Here is a 26,723-nt window from a genome sequence, read left to right on the forward strand (position 1 = left end):
TTTTATATGCGTTCGTTTTTGGGCATTCAAAGGGTACATAACTAAACCTCTTCCCCCTCCCCCCACACGCACTCCGGCATCTTTCATCGCTCGATAGCTATCTGGGCTATGGAAAGTCCTAGAAGCTGCCATGTCAACGTCACAGTACGCATGTAGGATACTACTGTAGATAAGACCGCAAAATAAGAAACTTTTGTTTTTAATTACCGCCCACTTTGATGTTGTGCCGCTTTGAAATTGGTTTTATTTTTTCCGAGTAAAGAAGTCGCTAGAAAGGTTTCCTTACATGATCATGGTGAGTTATTTTTAAATAATTCAAAGCTCTCGAGAAAACTGTGCTTCCAGCTGTTCCAAATTGCCTACATCCCCTACATCTTACAATTTCTTACCTTCAGAACATCACACAGTACCCAGGGGACAAAATGATTAACAACCTCAAAGTTTGAAATTATGATTTTTTTGGAACTTCCTCTTCGAAAACACTAAACAAATGATATATTTGAAATGTTTGAAAACGAAAATGTTTGCTATACTGAATAAGCTCGAAACTGCTGGCTGCATTGAAGCCTCCCTCTAATCAAACTTGGCCGAATCTGGTTCGTTAAGATAAAATGAAGTCAGCCCAACAACGCACAAAACCTAGCCTTGGAAACCTTAGCAATCGATGCTCGATGCTTGGATATGATTGGCTGACTTTGTGGTCACGTTTGGTTATGTTTGAAAACTTGGATATGATTGGCTGACTTTGTGGTCACGAGGAAAAGCAACTATCCGCTATCCAATCACATCCCTTTATTTTCCAACTTTAGATACTATTGAGGCGTTATCTGGCGGTGCAACCAATACTCAACACAATAATTATTTCATCATGCATGAATCAGCTGATTGATGCTTACTAAATAGGCTGTTTGAATATTGCGAATTTGGGTGTGTGTATTATTCGTCGATTTTCTTGAAAAAATTTGTCGACTAAACGAGAAAACTCCCGGTTTACCCGGATATCAAGGTTGCAACTAGTTTAGCTAGTTTCTAGTCTAGTTTACATTGGCGATTTGGTGTCGCAGCGCCCGCGATAAAACTCGCCGCGACAAATATTGCATAAAAAAATCACAGGGCCTTATCAGTCGATATAACTGACTACAAAAAAGTACTCGAATCTACTTTGTTTTTAGAATACTTTCTTGGAGATTTTAGCAACCTTACAAGGTCAATAATGTTACTGGAAAATTTAGATATGCTAATGTACGACTAAGCCTTTCCTAAACCACGACGTGGGCGATAAAATCATCGTCAATAATTTATTGGTTAGATACGAAGAATCGTATAAAAACAAAAAAATTAGCAAATCAAAACAACAGATAATAGCATAAAAGGACTATGTAACCACCTTCCACTCAAAACGCTCAAAGACCCCATACACGAACAGGGCTTACGTTAAACGGACGAACTCGTCGGACTTGTTAGATACGAAGAATTCTAGTAAGAAAACAAATACCACCGAGGCAAAACAATAGTTCAGAAGAGTATATTTTAGTGGTGTATTCACCATTCACGTCCAAACGATCAAAGACCATACACGCACAAGGCTACGTTACGTTCTTGTCAACAATATGGCGACTAAACTCTCTTCGGATTTCGAGGATCGAACTACACTCATAGAGTATAACCATAACTACACAGCCTCTATGCCGAGAAAACGAGTTCACTGGTCCTCGAACCTAGTGGAAGTATTGTACTTTGACCCAGCTTATGCACAATTTGTGCCCACGAATGTTGAGAAAAGCTTAGAAAAAGTTGGACTACGACCAGGAAAAAGATTTAAACGAGCTGTGATAGAGGGTGCTACTAGATACAAGCCAAATACAAGTGCTAGTCCCATGCTAGTAAGAAAAGGACTCCAAGCTGTTACTAGAGAACTCCGCGAGATTACTGTGGGAATCGGGAGTTTAAATGCCTCGCACGAGGATAAAACACGACGATGGGAGGAAATTCTCCAGTATTACATCATTCAAGAGAGACTTAAAGAGGAGGCGGACGATTGGGTTTAAAGGAAGAAGTATAGACGAGGTTATTGAGGCGATATTTTTATCGCTTATGTGCCGATAAGAAGCTTTAATAAGCTCTCAAGCTGCCAGAAAAGGACTGACGTGTGCTTGAATAAGCACTAGTGCAATTCTAAACAAGGGACTCAACACGCGTTTTGATGTTTTGGTACCCGATCGCCAAAAATACACCGCTCACTGTTAGAGCCGCTCCCAGCCGAAAGTGTGATACGAATAAAATTCTCGACTGAATCCTAAAAGTTGGGCATTGTCATGTACTTCAGAAGAAAATTTGAACAAATAGTTTAACTAGGGCAATTTATTCTAGGTGGGCAGTTGTATAACATTTTATAAACTGTACTAACTTACGTGAACACACGTTTTGATTTGGCACAGTTTTCCTTCTGCGATAACACATGGCAACGTGAGAGCACTAATAGCATCTTTCCGTTTTCTTCTTTTTTTGCGCCGGTTTAGATAAAAGCAAATAAAACGTTGCATGTTGACCAATCAAGATTTAATTGTGTAGTTTACAGAACAAGGCAGCGATACGCGAAGGTGTGGGCTCAATTATCGCATTCCCGCGAAAATAGCTCTCCCTCCGCTTCACACGCAATAAAGGACAGACCGTATTCTCTAGAATCTTCTAGAATTGTATGTTCTATGGTGTAAAAGTCATTAAAACGTGGAATTTTTCTTCTGAACATTTGAGTGGTTTCGGGCAGGCTTGTAGCATGGAAAGAATGCATCCCCAACCTCCCCCCTCCCCGCCCCCCTCTTCATACACACAACCTATCCCAAGCAATCGGCTCACTCATTATCCACGAAGGGATTCTCTAGACTATTAACTAAAGATAATTTTAAAGATTAAAATCGTTTTCTTGCCTATATTTAGTCATGGCCTTTGAAGCTACTCGACTAGGCAAATTAGAAGGCGATTTATTAATTACCCGAATTATATTTCCAGATATCTGTTGAGATAGTAGTAGTTTCATGAATGTTACACTTTAAGCAGGAGGTATCAAACACTTAGCACTAATACCTTTTTGCTCTTATTATTTTGTCAGGCCGTTACTCTTTAAAAACCTGTTTTTTTATTTCCATAGGAATTCTAGAAACAACCCTGCTACTGAAATAACTAACACCGGGAAGTATTTTCTATAAATATAACTACCAATTTGTTTTTTCGAAAGAAGGATGAGTAGCGCAGTGGGTAACTTTCGCGGGTGGTTTTTGCGGGTGATTCGAGAACTATATTCGGAGGCAAACAAATGCGGCCCTATGCAATAGAAAAATTAGTCACGATTTTAAGTGCATCTGCACTGCATAAACGTGTGCTCTAAACTAACCACAACAAATGCATAATCATCGGCAGTGGCAGGCTGCTTGTGGGTTTCCAGTGTCAGACGGCCAGCTTTCTAAACGATTTCACTAGAAGCAACATTGATTGGGCACGCAAGTCAAGGACACCGCGGTCACCAGGCTACCGAGTTTTGAGTCATGTGAAAAGTGAAAAGATTTTCGTGTTATCCAGAGACAGAGTTTTGGTTATCCCTTTTTTTTTCAGCCGCGAAAAAATCCATAACATGGAGAACTCTGAGTGCGACCGCTGCGCGGTAGCGAGTATGCGTTGTGGTATCTGGCAGCTAAAAATCTGGTATGGCAGCTAAAAGTTTAATGCTAGGCTGGAGATTTCGGCCCCAAAACTGCTATCTAGCGAACTATGCACAAGTGCATTAATAGGGAGGCAATAACCAGGTTCCTAGCCCTTAATAATTTAGTCTTATACGGTTACGCCACACACAGCACGCTGTGACGTAGGGTGAAAATTATCGAGGTCTACCTAGGCGCCGTGGGTTCCTTTGGACTCGTTCGGTGACCATGGTAGTGATATCGTAATGCACGTGCGAATGGTATCTATATTGTTCAAGACACAACGTCAATGAAGAATGAAACGCTATGTTTTAAAGCTGTTTTTTTTTTGGTTGCATCTCAAAAGATAATGTTTCATTGTCTCATCGAAAATTTGTTCGGAAAATCGATATAACGTCATGGCAAGGGATCCAAGATTATATCAAAATATCGCTTTATCGAAGTACTCGATATAATATAAAAAAAAACTTTAAGAATTTAAAGCGGTGTTTAATATCTATGGTGGGCCTAGTACTTTATAGGAGAGCAGAGAGGTTGGGCCTTGTACTCCATAGGATAGTAGAGAGGGTGGGCCTAGTACTCCATAGGAGAGTAGAGAGGGTGGACCTAGTACTCCATAGGAGAGTAGAGTGTTTCCTAGTACTCCATAGGAGAGCAGAGAGGGTGGGCCCACAAAATACGCTGGTTCGAGCATGCACAAAGGGTGGACCTCTTGAAAAGGCTCGAGGTTATTCTATAAGCAAGTCAAACTCAAAGACGAGATTAATCATTTATTTTGGAAAATTGGTCCTCCTATAACGGGTTTTAATCGAGTTGACACTGTATAACAGGCGTTATTAGTCAATCTCTGAAAATAGACGGACGCATTCTGTGGTACCGGGGGTGACCGTTATATATCGCATGGAGGCTCTCTGTAGTCAAAATGTCGAGGTCTTTTGTTAGGTTTTAGCACAGTATCTCGGCTAACTTTTTTACTTGAGAAAATACTTCAGAGAAAATACTTCAGGGCCGTAGCAGACCTCCAAATATTGGGGGGCACAACACTGAAACATTAAGAAAATATTGGGGGCACAGCCACGCTCCTACTGGTCATTTCCTTATAATTTTTGAAAATATTTGGGGGCATAATACATAAAACATTAAGAAAATATTGGGGGCACAGCCACGCTCCTACTGGTCATTTCCTTATAATTTTTGAAAATATTTGGGGGCACAATACATAAAACATTAAGAAAATATTGTGGGCACAGCCACGCTCCTACTGGTCATTTCCTTATAATTTTTGAAAACATTTGGGGGCACAATACATAAAACATTAAGAAAATATTTGGGGCACAGCCACGCTCCTACTGGTCATTTCCTTATAATTTTTTAAGATATTTTGGGGCACAATACATAAAACATTAAGAAAATATTTTGGGCACAGCCACGCTCCTACTAGTCATTTCCTTATAATTTTTGAAAATATTGGGGGGCACAATACATAAAACATTAAGAAAATATTTGGGGCACAGCCACGCTCCTACTGGTCATTTCCTTATAATTTTTGAAAATATTGGAGGGGCATATCCCCTCAGTGCCCCACCCCCTGCTACGGCATTAAATCAGATAGAAAACGAGACCTACGGTTATTGTCGTTTGCACTCGTATATAAAGTCCTTAGTCAAACCGTATTGGCCATTCTTACGTGGTGGATTGGGTCAAGTTCATGAACAAATAGCATGCTGGGACGTTAGGGGACGTTATTTAACATGGCGTCGAACGATGCCAAACCTGATGTTGTGAATCTTATTAACGAAGATATTCAAAATTGCCAAAATCCGACAGTTTCAAGCTTTTTATTTAGCATCACATAAACATGCTCACGTATCCAATATTTTTTGGCAGCATCCATTAAATACCCAATAAAGCGGGGGGGGGGGGGAATTCCAGAACACCCTCCCCCCTTAAGTGTATTCTTTTTACGGTGAGGACCCCCCTTAACAACCCCCAGGATTCCAGACGGACTCGTAAAAAAATCAGAGACTCCGTTAGAGGGCACGTTTTTTGTCGGAGCACCCCTTTAGAAGGTTTTAAGGTTATAAATTTTCGGAGACACTTCCTAATATCCCCCCCCCCCTCATGGTTTTCAATGAACACTCCCTAAGAAAGGCCAATTAGGAAATGGCGGTTTCCATGATGACGTATTTGACTACGAGTCCAATAACTTAAATTCGCTGTTTTCTTTTTATTCTCGACATAAATCGAAAATTTTATAGGATAGGGCGAACTGTCATATTTGAAAGAAAGTTATTGTAAAAAGATTTGCGTACTTGTAATCAAATAATGTCATCAAAGCCTCTTTTTACACATCGTTATATATGGTTGCCAAACATTTTCGGGCATGGATAGAACGATGCGTTAAATTATACAAAAATATGTACCAAACAACAGAAAAATGCTGTTGGAATAAACATTCTTCCCTCTCGCCGAGGTGTATCATTAGGTTGTAAAAAAATTAATAAAAAATGATCATACTGTTGTGTTACGCCACCCATAAGTTGCGTTTCTACCTGGATACAACATAATTCGTGATATTTTGCTGACATAATTGACAGAACCAAAAAAACACAATGATGCTGATCAACGCGGGCTCCCTGCGTCTTTGGAAGGGTGAGTAACAGTCTTGAGCATGCGCAATCGTGTTTTGCCGCATCAGGGCGCCCACAATCCACTCCCACAATCATCTGATTTCGACTCAAATCTCAGGCTTCACCATTTTGACAAATTCTGCAAAGAGAATTAAACAAGATCAGTCTTCGCCTCCTGCTTACATTATACTTTATATAATCATACTGTCGGGCCATGTAGAAGCTATCAAAATATTTCACCACATTGGATTGATGCACGACAAGAACGAGAATACAATATTCAAATTAGGCCTTACGAGCTGGCTTCTACATTTCTCACTGTCAACCATGCAGGGAGACTGTTTCCTGTTCAAAGACACCGGAACTGACAGCATGGAATTGTTCCGAGTTGTAAACCGTTTGACTTAAGGTAGAGTATTTTTTTCATAGCCGTAGCAGGCCTCGAACACTTTGAGGAGGGGGGAGGCACGATACAGAAACGTTAAGAAAACAATGGGGGGAACAGCCACGCACTTACTGGTTATTTTCTTGTAATTTTTGAAAATATTGGGGGGGGGGGCACGTGCCCCCAGCGCCCCACCCCCTGCTTCGACCCTGTCTTTTAAGAATGCGTTTAAGGTTAAAGAACACACGATGAGATAGTCAAATGAGCGTACAGGCTGGGTTCCATGGGGTCGCACACGGCCGCAGCAATTCGATCGCAACCGATCGCATTCTGAACACAAAGCAGTTTCCATAACATTATATGGAAATCAGCCTTACAATCAGCTCTCTTTCTAAATGCCGCAGCACCATAAAAAAATCAAGATATCAATCAAATTTCATACTGCTTCGGATTCTGGAAGCTTGTCTATTGTTTCTGTTAGGATAAGATATCATCATAAAACGACCACACCTAAAGATTTATAAAAGCTAACCAATCAGGATGCGAGATTCACATGATTGATTGATTGATTGATTGATTGATTGATTGATTGATTGATTGATTGATTGATTGATTGATTGATTGATTGATTGATTGATGAGCTGGAAACCTCTGAGGCACAGATTGGGTGATAAACAGCTCATGTCAATCAAACTGTCAAGGTGGCCACGACACTAGCGCACGTCGCACTGAAAACAAAGCACTGTAAGGAGAGAACGGTTACCTTCGAATGTGATTTTTCGCTTGCGGCCGTGTGAGGCGTCTTTAAGTATGTCGTTAATGTCGTGCTCTGGGATGTTCTCGCCCATGTGTCTCAGCACGTAGCGGATCTCGTTGGAGAAGATGTAGCCTTTGTCGTCGCCGTCAAATGTGCGGAAGGCCTCTAACAGCTCATTTTGGTCCAGGGTGTTGTTATTCTGGTTTATCATCATGTTCACAAACTCGTGAAAATCAACAACGCCATTGCCTGGAGAAAAAAGCATTAAACAGATTAGGACTGTTCCTAGATAAAGACTATAGAACCGAATCGTATTTTACTGCCGCGGTAAAAAAAATCAATGCAATTGAAATTAATATTTCTGTAGCAAATTAAACCCAGGATCAGTCTCGACTAGTTCGACTTGCAAAATGGAGGTAGGGCGGAAGGGGGGCGCTCAGTTGAAAATTACTGCGCTCTTCCCACCGCATCCCCTGCTACCACTCTGAAACATTACAAAGCTTTGTATAATAAGGCTTAAAACGCTTACCAAATATGGCTGATACGCTTACCAAATATGGCTGATACGCTTACCAAATGAGGCTGATACGTTTGCCAAATATGGATGATGGCACTTACTAAATAAGGGATACTTTAGGCAAATAAGGCTGATGGCTATTACTAAATAAGGGATACTTTAGGCAAAAAACGCTGATGGCACTTACCAAATACCAAATAAGGAATTTTTTAGGCAAATGGCTGATGGTACTTACAAAATAAGGAATCTTTTAGGCAAAATGACAAATAGGTTTGCCAAATAAGGCTGATAACGCTTACCGTCGTAGTCGACCTCGTTGACCATGTCTTGCAGCTCGTTCTCAGTGGGATTCTGTCCGAGCGAACGCATAATGGCTCCTAGCTCGCGCGTAGTAATGTGCCCATTACCGTCCTTGTCGAAAAACTTAAAGGCATCTCTGTATTCTGAAAAAAAAAACCTATGATCGGTTTTTTTTTCTGTGAATTTTGGGTCATAAGTTTTTACAGGGTTGAAACACTGCTTAGAATTCCTCGTACAAGTACTTTGAGTAAACATAGCCGTAGCAGACTTGAAAGATTCGGGGGGGGGGGCACAATACAGAAACACTAAGAAGACAATGGGGAGTACAGCCACGCCCCTACTGGTCATTTCCATTTAAAATTTGTAAGTACTGGGGGGGTGGGGTGGGGGCACGTGCCCCTAGTGCCCCACCCCCTGCTACGGCCCTGGAAAGCGGCTGGCACTGTTGGGCTTTGTATCGCTGTTTGAACGCTATATGTGTTGCATGACGCTGTGAAGTTAAATCTCACGTTTTCTTCTGGTCAGATTGGAGGGGGTTACCTAACTGTATATATATGGTGGCCGTGACGTCAACCCAAAATGTCAAACCTTCAGAAATACCAAGAATAGAAATATACCCACCCAAAAAAATTCCCAACATGTGATGACCAGAAAAATAACTTTATATTTTTGTACGCCATCTACATATTATATCGAAAGCATTGAAATGGCTTGAGGATAAAGCTCCTGTTTTTTCAGACCGCCGCTTCGGGCTTCACCAATCCGCATACAAGAATTTCGATCCATTTGACAGCGAAGCTCGAAAAATTTCATATCAGCTTTTCTCCCATATACTAAAGTAGCCATGAATATTGAAGATTTAAGGAAAGACCATAAGGCAACAAAGGAAATGTTACAAGTAACCAAAACCACACACAGCAATAATAGATGGGTACAGCAAAAAGCATTTTGCCAACATAACGTAAGAGAAAAATGTGGAAATTACACATTTGTGTACTTTTATGACTGTAAACAAGTGACAGGTCCTTATTAAGAGGTTATATCCTTAGAGCGGCGTTTTATTTTTCCTTTAACCAGCTAACGAACGAAAAATGCTAACCTGTGTTACTCAAACACTGAATCACTTGATGATTTTTCCAGCATAAAAATAAATCATCTTAGCAAGCTCCTCACGGGATTTTTGAAAGGTTTGGATAAACATCCTTACGCACCTAAGATTTGTCCTTTTTACCCATCAATATCATAAATTACTTAATTTATGTTCATTGTGCTTTCTGTGGATATTCGATTTTTTATTAAACATCCTTACCGCACCTAAGATTTGTCCTTTTTACCCATCAATATAATAAATTACTTAATTTATGTTGATTGTGCTTTCTGTGGATATTCGTTTTTCTAGCATGTCTCTAGCTACCATAGAGAACTGTCCGACACAAACGCATTTAAAAGTTCTAGTTCGACAGAAATGGAAGGATTTTCTAAATCTCAGGATTAAGGAAATTAGGAATTACCATAGTAACCATGCCCGGGTGTGAAGATGACAAATGCGCGTGCATATTATCAAGAGAAAAAGATCAGTTAATCACCAAGAACAAGGCCCTTACGTGCAAACGAATGATTTGTATCCAGATCAAGTTGATTATTTTTCAGTGCTGATATTATCATAAAAATACCCCTAAAACTACACCCATGGTATATTTTTCTTCACAAAATGTTCTGTTACTGGTTTATTTTCGTCATACTTATTTTCAGATAAAAAAATCACGCCCAAATTCCGCATAAACAATTTTCAGTGAAAATCTAGTCTTACTCAATATCCAATATACAGGAATAACACAATACAAAAGCAACTGACTTGTTTAAATGATCTAACGGTAAAGGGTTTCCAACATAATGACAAGAGGACTTGTTGGTAAGGGGAGGTGGGTGGGCTGCCACATCAGATACCCCTTAGCAAATGGAATTACAATCTGCTTCGGCCCCTGGTGGTCTCTAAGCCGTAAGATGTCCTGTTTGAGGTCACTGCTCAGCTAAGATGCAAGGCAAAAAGTGTTTTTGTCTTTATTTTATAGCTTAAATATCTGAGTGAGGAGTTACCTGGCTAATACGTGGGAAAGACGTGGGATCGTACATAAACAGGTTGCCCACCCCACATATGTCAATACCAGGCACGTTCCCAGGTCATAGGTTTTATACGAAAAAAAGAATAGTATTTGACAATCGTTCAATAGAAAATGGCACAATTTGTGGTGACCAAGGTTGGTAGTAGTGGTGGTGGTGGTGGTGGGGGGGGGGGGGGGCGCATCCCACCTATCCCCCCCTCCCCCCGTTGTACGGACCTGTAAATGTTCAAGGTCGGTGCCGGTGCACCCTTTCAGGTTAGTGCTTAAAAGCCGCATTGTCACCAGTTTGCTTCCGGTCAATAACGTAACAATGTCTCAATGATTTTTAACAGGAAACGCGAGCAATATTTCAAAATATTGAAAGCAGTGTGTCTATTGGAAGTTTCTTTGAGGATGTGATTGATTATTTAGAGTGGATGGCCTGTTAAATATCTCGGATTTTAATACATTTTCCGTCGGACTCCGAAAGTAAACTGGTGACAATGCGGCTTTAATTAAGAAATATGTGGAGGAAGTCAGAATCACAGAAATAAGCACTAGGTTTAAGTATTAGTTTACCTTTTGACATGCAAAGTGAACATTTCTCTACATGAGATGCCCAATACCCCGTGTGACACTTAGCTTTCTTGGCCAAAACCAAACAATTGGTAACTTATTTGTTACATGCGAATAACAATCAAGGAACAGTTGATTAAATGTTTGTAGTTTGTACTTACCATCGATTTGTTCTTCTGTTAACTTGTCCTGAAAAAAAAAAAATAAACAAAGTAACTTAGGCGATCGTTACCATGGTGAAAAGTAATGGCGATTTACCGGCAAATGTACATTAGCTGGGGCTTAACATGTCCCTTGAACTAACTTGGACTATTTCAAAAATAGAAATACAATTTAAAAAGATTATCTTATTTATGACAAAATGAAGCAAATAATTAGGTGCTGGCCACCTTAATTGGTGCGCCCCTTCGGTTTGCGGTATTAAATGAGTAATGAAAATACCGAAATGGAATTGGTCCTTTGAGCCGTATCCCGCAAATGTCTACACTTTTAAGTATTAAAAATACTTGACAGTTAATTTGAAAGAATAATACATATGTACTACACAATGCCCGACTACAGTTTAGTCATTGTAGTTGCTACTAACTGGTATTGAATAAAAATGATTTTGCGAACTAAGGATATGCATATATTTTATCATTCTCTGAATTAGAATTTTTGCGGGGGATATCCAGGATCAATTGTTCCTCGGCCTGATGCTAATGTAAGTCTGCTTTGTTCGCACATCCTCTGTCAACGCAAAAGTAATCAAGAAAAACTGCTTGACAAGAAGCTTAGCAGCTGCTGGAAGATAAGACAAAGCTTTCATAGCCGTTAAGCGAATTTCATTTTATTTGTCTCGGAATTGTCTAAATAAAAGAATTGCCCAATATTCTATAATATATATGAGGATATGGTAAGCAAACACAAATGGGAATAATTTTACGGTAGCCTCGAATAACCATGGAAAAATCGCGGGGAATATTATATTACTTAGTTTGTATCTTTACGAATGTCACTGAGTCAATGCTACAGGCAGTAACTCTGATGTAATTGTAAAACAACATGATATTTCAATAGATTTATAACGATTTTGTGTTAGTTCTAAAATAAATGGTGAGACAGTAAAAAAAATTAGTTTGTGCATAAGATGTTTTATGCGGTTACATTGGCCTTAAAACTTAAACGGACCAAAATAAGCACTTGAGAATATTATTCAATTTCAAAAGCGAGAATTGTTTTGAACTATTCGCCGATAGACGAAGCCCCCTGTAGTTTTAGGATTCCCTTAAAATCGCTAGACCCAACCATAATTTAATTATTTAATGTTCTTTTTTCACTGTTCTCTCCAAGTTGCACACATATTATGATCATTATTATTTTTCTTTTTTTTTCGGGATTAATTGAATCATTGTCGCCATAAACCGCTTTCCCGAATAGATTTATAGTGTCTCGTTCTCTGAAAACTACTTAGTTGAGAAGGCGCTAAAACCAAATCTTTTAGAGACACCTGAATCAAGAGCCAGCTTTGCAGTATACCTCAAAATCCATGAACGAAGTCTCTTAAAGATTCACCAAGTTTGAAGCTGTTATGAACTTAGTGGTCAATGAATCTGGTGCTGGCGAAATGTCGGATAGACCAGTCGCTGTCAAAAGAAGCCAAGATACGGGAGTCTAGTAAATACACGAAACAGTTCGCTCTAGTCTGCGAATCACTGCTCTCTTTAAATATTACCATAATTCACTTCCGGAAAACCATATGCAAATAATTATATATTCTTGTACCTTTTCCTATTTTGCTGCGCTTTAATTTTACTGGAACGAGCGATATGCCAAAAACGGAGTCGGTAATAAACGAACATCTATCAATGTCATGGAAAGCCGCATTTCTCATAACTTTCCCGAATGTTGGATATCAGTTGGCGGTGATCAAAAAGGGCCTAAGGCTCAGATGGAAAACATTGCTAAAATCAAAAAAACAAACGGTGCCTTCCGCTACATTCAGTCAAAGTGAAACCGTGAACCGTTTGAAATCAGACCTTGGTCATCCTTTTTGATAAGAAAAAGGGGCGGCGAAATCTAAGGGAAGTAAGAACGGAGGCAAAGCTACAAAAATTCATTTCAATCAGGCAGTCATAAAAATAACCAGCTGTTTGTCTGATTTTTCCGTCACGAATCATTGTTATAGACTATCTAGAAGCACGTTTTTATGAAAGTTTCATGGTCTGTTTGCACAAGAAGATTTATGCCAAAAAAAAGGATTGATTCGGAATAAAAGCAGTGAGCAACTATCTTTTTATAGACCCAGGAATCAGTCCTGCATTCGTTTATTTTATTCGCTCAGTTCTTTTCGCTGCTACTAGAATAATATAGCGTACTTGATGTGATGTGTGTAGCGCAAAAAGATGAGGGAAACATTGTTATTATACTCAATTGATGGTTTCTACAAGCAACGATATCTCTACACCAGAGGTGGCGGATGCATGGCTGGGATATCTAATTCAAATTTACGTCACATGATCTACTCATATTTGTGATCCATGATCATATTTGTTCCCTTTGTTGGATTGTTGCTTTCTTTGAATTTATTTACTTGTTTTATAGAGTTGCTGGGTCGTTGTTTTAATGGTTTGTTTTGTTGACGATGTTGCTGAATTGTTGTTAGTGGCTACAAGTTCCCGTTGTTCATGTTGGTGGTGTTGCCTGTAATGCTGTTGTTGTTGACGTTGTTGTTATTTTTCATTGTTGTCACCTTCGTCGTCCTTTTGTAGTTAATGATGCTGTTTTGGCAGCTCAGCTAATTTATAGCTTTTGTTGTTGTTGTTACTATTATTATTGGGAACAAATGCTATCTAGCCCGCCGCCCCTATGGGTTGATACAAAACTACAATCACCCCTGTCAAAAGCATGATAATAATATACATTGGATAATTGTCTGAACTACTTTAGTTTCATGGTCTTATCTATTGCGTAGACAAGTCACGGTACTATTACTCGCACTGAGCTACTTGCAGCCTCGCGTTTTATGTTGTCCTTTATATTTATTGCCTAAAATGGTCGTTAAGTCTGAAAGCACTGTACTACCTTGCAGTAATTTCTTAATCCCGAACTATTGTTTATCAATTTCGCATTATAGTATTGAACCAACGTTTTATTTTTTTCTCCATATTTTATTGTGAAGACAAGGGCACAGTTGTACTTGTCTATTATGCCTTAATATTATGTTGACTTACTGCGCAGAAAAACGGTCTAAGTTACCCATAAGTAAATTAAGCCCTACAGGTCTTGTAGTATATTGAGCGTGCATGGTTCGTTAATGGATTTTGACTGTGTAGGAGGTTTGTGCTGCTAATGCGAAAATAATTCCGCTCTTCACTAATTGCTTTTTTACTCGTATATAAAAAAAAACTTTTCAAATTACAACCAGCTTTCTATATAAGGGAAAATCTATTCAATCTTTTGCTATTCCTGTTCTACAAATTACTAACAGCTTTTTCTTTTTCAACAGACTAGCACCCGATTACGTAATTATATCGAATTCTGTTCCATAAGAGCAGATATTGTAAGAGATGTACATGAAATGCAAACCATTTTTCAGGATATTTAAGACAGTTCGACAAACACTCATAATCATTGAACATAGTTACGCGTCATCTCATGTACGATGTTTTTCTCTAGTAAATAATACTGTTTATCTGTTTATAATTCTTCATGTGATTAAGCGATGAAAATATTCTATGGTGTTAAAAAATGATTTACCTTAGATTTGCTTATTTTTCAAGGAAAATTTTCTTTCTTCATAGACATATTTCATCTATTTGTACTTTTGTTATTTTCCATATAAAATTCTTTCAACGAAATCCCCACACAATTGTTGTTATTTCAAAAATAATAGAACCGGTTTAACGAGACGGCTTAGAAAAAAAATCGTATTTTTGTATATGAGACTCTAGCCAATCAGATACACATATTCGTTTCGTAATAGAGTCGCATTTCAGCCGATTTGGAAGGGACTATACAAATAGAATACACGCATTGTTTATGCTACATCTCGTTTGGCTTTTAGAAATGTAAAATTACCAGTGATCATGCAACTTCAATCTATGTATTGCGGCTACCAATGCTCTTCCTTAGTTATGGATATTCTGTATACTATCTCAAGCCAATATTAACGACAACATCGAGACAGACTCCCTTAATCAACGGGTAACCATAAATCTCACATATTCACCCGGAAAAATTTGGAAAATTGAATTATCTAAGAGTTTTCAAGATTTGAGGGCTCTTTTTAAAACCTCAGAAAAAAAATCTATTTCCTATTCTATAAAATAAATTGCCACGTTGCGCCTTAAGTTAGTCACAAAATACTTTATCTTGAAAATACAAAATCTACTGCGGGTGATCAATGCGGTATTCTTTTTGATAGGCAAGTATGAGCGTTGAATATTTGATTACCTCGAGACTCTCCGGCAGGCTTCTCTTGGTTGACATCAGTCGAGGTCTAAGAACGCGCGCGCGGGAAGATGTATGCACTGCTCAGCTAGCTGTGCGCTGGCGTACGAGGGAATCCCAGCAGTCTTACAGTTTTCACGGAGGAATACTCCGATTGGTTCAATCCCCACGGTAACAAACTATAATTGCGCTTCAGTTGTCCTACCGAGGCCGTGGGCAATTTCCCTGACTCTAGCACTCTATTGGTAGACAGTGGTATTGGAGCTTTAAAGGCGGGCTAGCCGATGGACTAGTTTTGCGTGCTTAGATGTTTGACATCGTTTGCTTTAAACCAGAGCGGCAGCTGACCACATAAAGAGATATCTACGAGATAGCATCTCCATGGTAACCACCCGGAAGTATGAATCTACTCAAAGCTTGCCCTAAACACTCGCCGCCAAGTGCTAACTCGGGTTTTGATGATAATCATTTTTTAATCAAAAGGTAATTTCTGAGCTTCGAAAATTAGATTTTTTTAAGACAAAACTATTTGAATTTCTAAAAGCATGATGGACTTCTTAAGACATGTTATCATGTTTTCGGCCGCTTTAGCTATTTAGTGCAGCACATTGCATTTAAGACGTGAGGTAGTTGAGCTTGTATTAAGCATATTGAGATTAGCAGTATCAAAAGTACATTTGAGGGTTTGTCATTCCCGTTAATGTATACTTAAAAGGTATTTTTGCTTAGATTCCGGTACATCGGAACCTGGTGAATGAAGCAAACTCTATTGCATCTTCCCTGAGAGCAATTTTATGATAGTTAGAAGAATATATATAATAACGACAAGGACTAAAGCTACTCACCATTGCCGAAATTAATCTGGGGTCAGTCGGAACTGAATGTAAAGCATCGGCCATGATTGTAATTTGAAAGGACAGCTTTCTTTTTTCTCTCGAAAACTCCGTACTGTTTAGAAAACTTTTCACGGCGTAGACGGTTTGTGCGTTGTTTTATGTTATACGCCCCATAACTGATAGGTCGCTACCAGTAAGTTTTGTTTCGGTTCGCGAATAAAGTATTTATGTTTTTTATCGACCCCTTGCCAACAATCAATTTTTTATTAAGGGTTCTATTGCTGTGGTTGATAGGAAAGATGATTCGCCCATGATTGAAAGGAGTTTGCGTCTAGCAAACCGCTGGGAACGCATTTAATTCACTTACTGTCTGAGCAAAGATAAAGTAATAGCCGAAATACGGCACTTCTGCCCTTGTTTGGCTATCTTTGTAAGCGCACTTGCATCCTCGTACGTTACATGTTTCTAACTAACAATGATCCAAGGAGAAAGCACTCTTGGAATTTATATCCAAGGCCAGAGAGAAAAAAATTATCCCAATATGGAGAAACTATTTAAAAGGAATGTTCCTCTAAACATCTGTATATTTATACGCTATACACAACACGCACGTTGAACGCATGTTTTATCAAGTTGAAGCTTTTTTTCTTCATAACAGGATGTGTGACAAATGAAAAATAGGAAAGGACAATTGTCCTCTAGGTTTTTGTGTGTTTGACGGTCTCTTAGTATTCAATGCAATTATCTTTATTTTCTATTTAAACAAACTAGAGCACGCTGAGATTTTAGCAATTTTTTTAACATATTATCCGAATAATATGATGAGATCTGCATAAAAAGGGGAAAACCACAAACAGCTTACATGTAATGTTCGTTGTTCACTGATTGAATTAGGGAGCTCCCTTAATACACGATCCGAGCTTTGATTGGCTCTTTAGCAACCGAGTGCACGAATATATTGGCTTACACAAGCCTCGTCATACTATAAAGGCTACTATTTAGCCTTCCTCTACTTCTGCGCAGGGCACTCTGTGTCGCTCGTTTCCATGCTCCACATAAATAAAGTTTATGCGGAGCAATGGTAATGGTAATGAGCGACACACAAAGTATTGCGCAGGAGGGAGCCTTCCGCTCACTCGAACCAAAATCCATTTTCCTTCGTCTTGCTTCATATACGGTATTTTTTACCTATTTTTATCTATTGGCTAGTCAATCAAGGATGACGAACATTTGTGAATCTTGAAATTAAGTTCAGTGTTTGCCTGGTTTAAAGTCTCCTTAGAATCCGTGATGTTAGCAAAAAATCCTTATCTTGCAATTTGAATGAATTATAGAAATGCGGCAGCCGTTTCAAGAGTACTTTCATTAAAGGTGGTGATAGACTTCAAAGTGAACATACACTTGGAATCTGCGAAATAATGAGGCTAGCTGTGAGGTCGAAGAAGATATCCTTGAGATACGAGAATAAACTAATTGAACCTACACGAGAAAAGCTTCAACAGTCAGGGCATTACCTCTCTTCGAATTCGTAGTCAATATGTTACCCCCCTGGAAATTCACAGTCCAGGTATTACCCCTCTGAAAATACACAGCTCAGGTATTACCCCTCTGAAAATACACAGCCCAGGTATTACCCCTCTGGAAATTCACAGCCTAGGTATTACCCCTCTGAAAATTCACAGCCCAGGTATTAGTTCTCTGGAAATTCACAGCCCAGGTATTACCCCTCTGGAAATTCACAGCCCAGGTATTACCCCTTTGGAAATACACAGCCCAGGTATTACCCCTCTGGAAATTCACAGCCTAGGTATTACCCCTCTGAAAATTCACAGCCCAAATATTACCCCTCTGAAAATCCACAGTCCAGGTATTACCCCTCTTGGAAATCCACAGCCCAGGTATTACCCCTCTAAAAATTCACAGCCCAAATATTACCCCTCTGAAAATACACAGCTCAGGTATTACCCCTCTGGAAATACACAGCCCAGGTATTACTCCTCTAGAAATATACAGCCCAGGTATTACCTCCTTGAAATTCACAGCCCATGGTATTACCTCCTTGAAATTCACAGCCCATGGTATTAACCCTCTGGAAATGCACAGTCCAGGTATTACCCCTCTGGAAATAAACAGCCCAGGTATTACCCCTCTGGAAATACACAGGCCAGGTATTACTCCTCTGAAAATACACAGCCCAGGTTTTTTCCCTATGTTGGAAATACACAGCTCAGGTTTTACCCCTCTGGATATACACAGCCCAGGTATTACCCCTCTAGAAATTCATAGCCCAGGTATTACCCCTCTGGAAATTCACAGCCAATCTATTACCGACCATGAACAGGTATTACCCCTCTTGGAAATCCACAGTCCAAGTCTTACCCCGCTGAAATACACAGTCAAGGTATTACATTCTCGGAAATCACACATAGCTTTTATATTAACTTTCCTGAAATAGCAGAGTGCTTTGTTTTTTTTTCCATGTAGATGTTCTAAGTTACTTTCACGTGACGCTAATTTTGATGTTTCTTTGAGGCTCAAGGCAGCTGTATTCCGTGCGTCAGCACATGCTACGTGCGTCGGTACAATGAATCCAGTGAGACCAACATGTTGGAAGCTAATCTCCCTTGTGCAGCGAGACAGCGAGAGCGAGACACAACGGGCGCGGAGGGGAGGGGATGGCACGGAGAGGATGGCACGGAAGAGTGAAAAGAAGGGGATGACACGGAGGACGGACGAAGAGGATGGCACTGAGGGCGGGGACTAAAGGGATGGCACAAAGGGGAAGAGTGAGGGGATGACACGAAACGGGGGGGGGGGGGGGGGGGGTGACACGGAAGAGAGAGAAGAAGGGGATGGCACAGAGGACGGACGAATGGGATGTTCAATAGATTCAATTGATTTTAAAATGTGTGTCGGGTGTACAACCGCTTATCTTTCAACAGGTTCGCTGCTGAAATTGCATTTTCCCACAGTCTTTTATCTCACGGGATAGAGATGCTATTTGCTCTCCGTGCATTCCAGCTGACGTGCTCTCATGATCTTATTGTTTATGGCGATCAGAGCAAACTGAGGAAAAGGATGAATACAAACATTTTTTGTCATTGTAATTAGTGGGCAGCTTTTAATGCTATGCGACATGGCGTTCGTTGTCGTAGTAAGTCAGGCTGGATGACAATGGTTAAGTCGGTGATTTCCAAATCTAAATCTATGCACGGGGCATATAACTATCCTGTTTTCAGTTAAAACTATTTTTATGACTTACTGAATTACCAGAGTCAACTTCAAGATAATCCTAGTTGATTAGTTAAAAGGAGTCTCGACGGGCTTTTGAATGCCTTTCGGGCAATTTATTGCTTGTCACAGTGATGTCAATTAAACTGTACTCAGTTGCTTTCGATGAGTTGTAGAAAAGCCTCGATAAACTGGGATAAGGCTGGAACATTTTCAATATACTGCCTACCAGACCCCTACTTTGAACAGGAAAGTATCAACATGGCCGTAGCTAGAAAATTTTGTGGGACGGGGAACTGGTGTGAACCTGATTTTCTCAGGTTTACCCCAGAAGAAATCAGGTTCCCCCTCTCCCAAGATCGGCTCTATTTACGTATACAAACCTACGTTACCGATTGTTTTTCTTTTTATAAATGGTTATAAATGTGGGAGAGTTAGAACTATAAACCTATAATTGCCTTCTTCCTATAAAAATAGAAACTCGTCATGTATTGGAGACGTTATCACGATAACTTAGCACCTATTTTCTCCATCTCTTTTTGTCTGATGCTTACTTGTTTAAGCGAGACATCGCGACATCTCAGTTCCGCCTTGGTAATGGACTGCCTAGACATAGAGATAATAACATGCTGGATCTACAAGTTTGCGCTCCGAAAAAAAACCCCTAAACTAATCAATTGTCTGTGACTTTATTTCAGTTTTCTTTTTGTGTTTTACAATATATACAGTATATGAAGTATATATCCATGGTTTTAAGCACTTGTATTTTTTGATGGGTAAATGCTCAGATCATCACGTGTAAATAATTTGTAAGCTATCTGTTTTCACGTGATATGCAGTCACATTGTAAAATATGAGTATTTAGTGGCTAACCAGGGACGTGTCACCATAGTTTCTGGTCACTTCTATCAATCACATCAGCTTTTCACGTCGAATGGACCAAATAATTTTTTCTCTCTATTGTTTTCTCGCGATAAAATAAGTATTCAACGTCCTACTGTTACGAAAGCTCCCTGGAATCCTTTATCCATCCTATCCATTGCTAGAAAAGCATATTTCTCAACAGCGATGCCCTTTTAGTACGCATCCGTCAAAATATTCGCTTTTTCCTCAATAAGTTTGGAGTCTTTCCCAGGGGCGGATACAGGGGGGGGGGGGGGGGGGGGTGGATTGGGTGGATTTCCACCCCCCTTATTGAGCAAAAAGGATTAATTTTTTTTTTGAAGAGAGTAAATGTCTGAGGGAAGGGAGGTACTGTCCATTTTCCTTCGCATGCTTGACTTTGCAGACGCGACCCAATTCAGAGTAAAGGATTGTAAGATCTATGTAGTGACGCGCCAAGAACCACTGTATCAGTTATAAGCCGTCTATCCGGCCATTATTCACCCCCAATTTGGAAATCCTGGATCTGCCCCTGCTTCCAACATGTTGAAACAGCACGGCTTTGTTGGGCCATGCGACGTTGCATACTTTCACAGCACTGTTTGTACACAGAGATGATTTACTATTAAAAAAATAAGGTCCAATGACAATCGACCGTCGACTGTCCCACAATGTCAACACAATGCACAACGATTCCGAAATCTAGAGGGGGGAGGGGGGTAAGGGTATAAGATAAAGAGTCATTGTGAAATCTGGGGGGGATTAGTGTACTAGTCATTTCCTTAAAAAGAAAATTTTAGAAAATACTCCCCCTCCCCTATGGGCGCAATGGCACTGCTATTTACTTATTTTAATAGAATTCCCTTTTTATTTTCTTCATTATCCCTTTAGTTATTTTGTCAGTCATTTCGCAACGAGATAAGGAGGCACACTTTAACCCCCCATTACATCAAATCAGGGCTATTTTGTTTTGAAAGCTAGAGAGAGCTTGAGGTCTCTAGCTTGATATCCACTAAACACACAGTGAAAACATGAAAATACATGAAAAGCACAGCTAGAAAAGGAGGTCGAGTCTACAATTCTTTAATCCCTCTTATGAAATCGAATCAAGGCTTTTTTTTATAGAAAAAAGAGCGAGCTTAAAGCAACTGATACCATAAGATCTTTTGTATACGTTCTTGACTGTATGTATAATGTGCAGTTTATTGCTATGGAATAGCGGTGGTCTTTGAAGATCCTCAAACTTCTTATCATCGATAAACTGGAGGTATTGAATTCTTTCTTTGCCCCTTTTCACTTGAATGGTAACATTACCGCGGGATCCGGTAGGACGCCGACCTCTTAATGTGACAGGGCGTCGGCGCATGAATAATTGCTAAGGGCATTGCTGTATATAAATTAAATATCTCCAGTGTATTTCTAAGGATAAGAAAAGGAAGGAAAGTACCATCTTTATCGGGTTTGGACACATGGCGTGTGATTGTGATTGCGTGAGAGGCAGAAAAAGGAGAAGCGCTGGATCTTCGAGATGGCTGTTTGTAGGGTTTCACCCACACATAAGCAATTCTATATAAAACACAGACGTTTTCATAATTAAAAGCATTTGTACACGCATGCTATGCTAACAGGCTTAAGTGATTAAAATAATTTTTTAATTTAAGATGTTGAATAGAAAGTCTATTTGGGTACCTTTCTTATTTGGCCACAGTAGCTGTTAAATCAAGCATGTATAACGTGACCACTTTTGTACGTACATCCCCCTTTCTATTCCCCTACCCCCACCCCACCCACTTTCTACCCCCCTTCCCCCGCCCCCTTTCTACCCCCCCCCCCCTTCCTCCGCCCCCTTTCTACCCCCCTTCCCCCGCCCCCTTTCTCTTCACGGTAGGTATTGACTTTGTGGAATGCTTAGTAGAAGTGATAGAAACGCACAACTCGGACTTCGATTCTGCGGGGCGGGACAAGACAGAATTTTGGAGGAATCTTTTTATTATTGAGTGACTTTGACATGCTCTCATCACATGAATTGCTCAATATTTACCCACCTCGGAAGACCAACGGATAATACTTAAACTTAAGGACTTTTTTTCCGGCTTTATCCATGTCTTTTAACACGTAATGTATCAAGAAAAGAAATTGTGAGTGATCTTGTTTTTTTTAACAGCACAGTGAATGTATCTGACTTAAGACGGTCAAATACCGAATAGTTAAGTGAAATTTTTCCGCGATTATTCAGTTTCTGTTATCACATTATCTCTAAAGAACGCTTCTTTCTTTTTGTAAGCTCATAGACTTGATAACATCAGGATATTTCCGGCAAATGCTAAAGTTCCGGGCTATGTTAGGGAAGCAACTGGAATGAAATGGACTGTAAAATAAAAACACCGCAACCTCTTCAATCCCACCAAATGTGCGCCAGTCAAATGGTCGAATTAACGAGGTGGCACCGAACAATACAGACCAAAATCGCATTTGGCCTAAGCTCCCCGGTTGCTTTTTTCCATGTTATCTTTCTACGCTTTCTTAATAAATATTCTAAACCTCCCTTAAATAAACTGTCATTGTTATTTCTTTCCTGGCTTTGCTTTGCCTAAAGTGTTCTTCTATGTATTATAATTTCATTGAAATGGCTTAACAGCTATTTCATAACATGCGCATGTATATTTTGGCGTCAGAAAAGTAACTATTTTAACTGCCGGTAATTACTTCAAATGATTCAATAAATGGAATCATCACAACTTACACTCAACCGTCTTTGCAGACATCGCTCTTGCTTTGTTCGAGCTGCGAATGGGACGGGCCCAGAGTTGATTCGCGTTCTCATCTCGCTTGCACAGTACGGCAATCTGGACGCGTCTTAGTAGCCTTAGAGCGGCTTGTCTCAGCTCGCGTGTAAACGCAATATATATGAATGGATTTAAAGCTGAATTCAAGTTCGGCAAAATGGTAACAAAGAGAACGCTGTTGAATTCTGCTATTACGGGATGAATGACGGACGGAGACCAAAGACTTTTCAGTACAAGTACAAAGAATGGAAACCAGCATATAAAGAAAGCGCCCACTACGCCCGCTATCATCTTAGTAGCTTTAATCTCACGTTTGAATGTTGCTATACGATCTCGAGTCAGAGTGGAAGAACGAGGCCGGCACGGCTCTGGAGAGACTAGGTTCTGCAAGGCCTTCGCGTGGACTCGGGCAATGTGGGTTAGGTAGGAATAGGTAAGAATTACTATAAGGAGAGGCATATAGAATGCAAATATTGCAACTACTGTATAGTAAATCGGGTCGTTTTTTCCGCAAATGCTAGTTGTTTTGAACACCGCGTTCCCTGGGTTGCTCCAGTTAAGATTTCCTAGCGACGCCCAGATTATAGAGTAAAGCCAAACAAAGCAAACAATCCGAAAGCCATTGCCGTTATTCATCAATGAATGATACCTCAATGGGGACTTGATCGCCACAAAGCGCTCAACACCCACCGCAGCGAGGTTCGTTATGGAGGCACAACACGCGAACGAGTCGATCCATATCCAAAAAGCACACAGTTCCATTCCCAGACACCAGTGGTTGTTTCTCACCGTCTGGTGGATGCGCCAGGGCATCGAGAACACCGACACGAGCAAATCCGCAGTTGCAAGCGACACAAGGAGGATGTACGTAGCGCTGTGAAGACATCGGTAGCACGCCACTGTTACTAGAACCGCGGCATTACCAAAAAACGCCACGGCGCATATGATGCTCAGAACAACAGTCAACACGAGGTTCGTGACGCTTGGCCGTACGCTGCAGCGATCGAGCTCTTCACTCACTGTGTTGTTCATGAGTAAGCTGAAGTTCTGGTCCGGATGGAGGTCCATCGTCCCTACCCCTCTTTACCGATGCCGTAGACTTACTGCTCAACCTTTAAGCACTGTGATTTTACTGATGAGTTGCTTCCTCTTCCTATGACGTGCGTCGTTAGCTAAAGCGCCCTCTTTTCAAATGCCCAGATTTACATTACGCCAACAATAGAACTTCTTTTTGACGGGAACATCGCTCAGCTCTCCCTCTAGGCTCGGAAAGGTTTCCGGAACTCTTACGGATGGCGTGAACCACCGAAGGCGGGCTTTTATAGATCTTACATGCAAACAAAGCTAGGTTATATCCCTTTATACTGCGCGAGAAACGGCGGTGAGCGCAAAAACTCGCCATGCGCATTGAAGTTGCACTTTGACATGTCTTCCTTTGAGCCTTATGTCTATTTGCGCTGTTTTCTCAGAAGTCTTTAGATAAAGTGTACAGAACAAACAAGTACGTTTGCGGAGATATTAAATTCTGGGGAAAATTTAATAGGCAGTGGGGGTCAAATTGCATATTTATCTCTTTGGGCGTCAAAAATTGTTTGATGTCACATAAATAAAATTAAACCGCGCTGGTGACAGAACTGCCAGTAACCGCTCAGAAAACATATGATAAATCTACCGACATTGATATCTGTTGGATACTTTCTTGCTCCAGGGCAATTCCACTGTTTTCACCGTCATTATTGGCTATATAAGTACTGAGTATTGAGCGTTTATTTTCTAATATAATTAAAAGGATGTTTTTGGTCTAAAAAGGAAGCGAAAAGCTTTCATTCTATATGTCGTTTGCGTGTCCTTTTTAATAAAAAAAAAACCGCCCGCAAAACTCAGGGATAAGACCAAAGATAAGATTACAAAGGAATTTATTGCTCTTAGTTCTAAAATTAAAGGCCTTTCGTTTTTTAGCCATCTAGATGTTTAAGATTAGAGCTTATTAGGTAATAAGTCAATAGCTACGATCTAAATCCCCGGCCAAGATAAATACATTAGTGGCTCATGCGGAATATTAATGAAAACCAGCAATAAATCTTTGTATTTTCTCTTATCGGTAAAAACATGGTGTACTGAGAAAGGAAATTAAACTTATTGTATGTTATGACTTTAAAAAACTGTTCACACAAAACAGTAATAAAATATGAGCGCCAGTTTGGACATAGCCCGCGCGACTTATCGACGTATTTTCGTGTTTTCAAAATATCTCTTCTTGTTCCGCTTTATTTAGCTTTTTGCTCTTAAGCGACAATAAAGGCGTGTACCACTGTGTCCGTTGTTATATACAAACACATTTTGCGATGCGTTCTCCTCGGAATGAGATATATCTATCAGGCATTCTAGGATACTTCTAGAAGAAGTCTTGCATGCTGGTTGATCTAAATCACGTCTTTTTCAATGTCATCTAATTTGAGAATTATCGGCTGTTCATCGAGGTTGAAATGAAATGTTCTTAAAATCTTGGCATTTAATTTCCCATATCAACAAACCAGTGTCATTCGTGAGCTATGAAGTCCCCTCTTTCAAGCTAATAAGACAATAAAATTGTACTTAAAATTTTGCTGTCCAAGGTTTTATTGTTAGTTTTTCAAGACTTTAACTAATAGATTTTTTTATCATCGTTCAATTGGTTTAAGTCGACTCTCACAAGATTATTCAATCAAGAGACAATTGAACACAAGCCTTGAGCTACAAAAATAAATTGTACCCGGGTATTTCGATGTCTTCGATGTACAGGGTTGATAGTACCCGGGTATTCCGATGTCTTTGATGTACAAGGTTGATAGTACCCGGGTATTCCGATGTCTTTGATGTACAAGGTTGATAGTACCCGGGTATTTCGATGTCTTCGATGTACCAAGTGGCTAGTACCCGGGTATTCCGATGTCTTTGATGTACAAGGTTGATAGTACCCGGGTATTCCGATGTCTTTGATGTACCAAGTGGCTAGTACCCGGGTATTCCGATGTCTTTGATGAACAAGGTTTATAGTACCCGGGTATTCCGATGTCTTTGATGAACTAGGTTGAAAGTGCCCGGGTATTTGTATGTCTTCGATGTACAAGGTTTATATTACCCGGGTATGCCGATGTCTTTGATGTACAAGGTTGATAGTACCCGGGTATTTCGATGTACAGGGTTGACAGTACCCGGGTATTCCGATGTCTTTGATGTACAAGGTTGATAGTACCCGGGTATTCCGATGTCTTTGATGTACAAGGTTGATAGTACCCGGGTATTCCGATGTCTTTGATGTACAATGTTGATAGTACCCGGGTATTTCGATGTCTTTGATGTACCAAGTGAATGGTACCCGGATATTTCGATGTCTTTGATGTACAAGGTTGATAGTACCCGGGTATTTCGATGTCTTTGATGTACAAGGTTGATAGTACCCGGGTATTCCGATGTCTTTGATGTACAAGGTTGATAGTACCCGGGTATTTCGATGTCTTCGATGTACCAAGTGGCTAGTACCCGGGTATTCCGATGTCTTTGATGTACAAGGTTGATAGTACCCGGTTATTCCGATGTCTTTGATGTACAAGGT

The 26,723-nt window shown here is 40.0% G+C and overlaps 2 protein-coding genes and 1 long non-coding RNA gene across 5 annotated transcripts; 1 reads left to right on the forward strand and 2 right to left on the reverse strand.

The window, feature by feature from the left end:
- Nucleotides 1-5,517: 5,517 nt before the first annotated feature.
- On the reverse strand, nt 5,518-16,413 carry LOC5520922 (calmodulin). 3 transcript variants are annotated; one of them, XM_048729375.1, is made up of 5 exons: nt 16,239-16,413; nt 11,124-11,151; nt 8,284-8,427; nt 7,474-7,716; nt 5,518-6,464 (listed from the first exon to the last, which is right to left on the reverse strand). In XM_048729375.1, the coding sequence occupies exons 1-5, from the start codon at nt 16,290-16,292 to the stop codon at nt 6,433-6,435; spliced, it is 501 nt and encodes a 166-aa protein (XP_048585332.1). In that variant the 5' UTR covers nt 16,293-16,413; the 3' UTR covers nt 5,518-6,432. The 3 variants fall into 3 exon arrangements, with proteins under 3 accessions (XP_048585332.1, XP_048585333.1, XP_048585334.1); XM_048729376.1 differs by lacking the exon at nt 16,239-16,413 and adding an exon at nt 15,397-15,701; XM_048729377.1 differs by lacking the exon at nt 16,239-16,413 and adding an exon at nt 12,481-13,104.
- Nucleotides 15,763-17,714, forward strand: LOC116604170. Its single transcript, XR_004290941.2, has 2 exons — nt 15,763-15,876; nt 17,564-17,714. It is a non-coding gene; the product is annotated as an uncharacterized LOC116604170 (long non-coding RNA).
- Nucleotides 17,715-22,313: 4,599 nt separating this feature from the next.
- Nucleotides 22,314-26,454, reverse strand: LOC5521027 (D(2) dopamine receptor). The gene has a single exon (XM_032366232.2). It carries the CDS (start codon nt 24,194-24,196, stop codon nt 23,075-23,077), a length of 1,122 nt encoding a protein of 373 aa, XP_032222123.2. The 5' UTR covers nt 24,197-26,454; the 3' UTR covers nt 22,314-23,074.
- Nucleotides 26,455-26,723: the final 269 nt, after the last annotated feature.

The sequence above is a fragment of the Nematostella vectensis genome, chromosome 6 (genome assembly GCF_932526225.1).
Source record: "Nematostella vectensis chromosome 6, jaNemVect1.1, whole genome shotgun sequence".
Lineage (NCBI taxonomy): Eukaryota > Metazoa > Cnidaria > Anthozoa > Actiniaria > Edwardsiidae > Nematostella > Nematostella vectensis.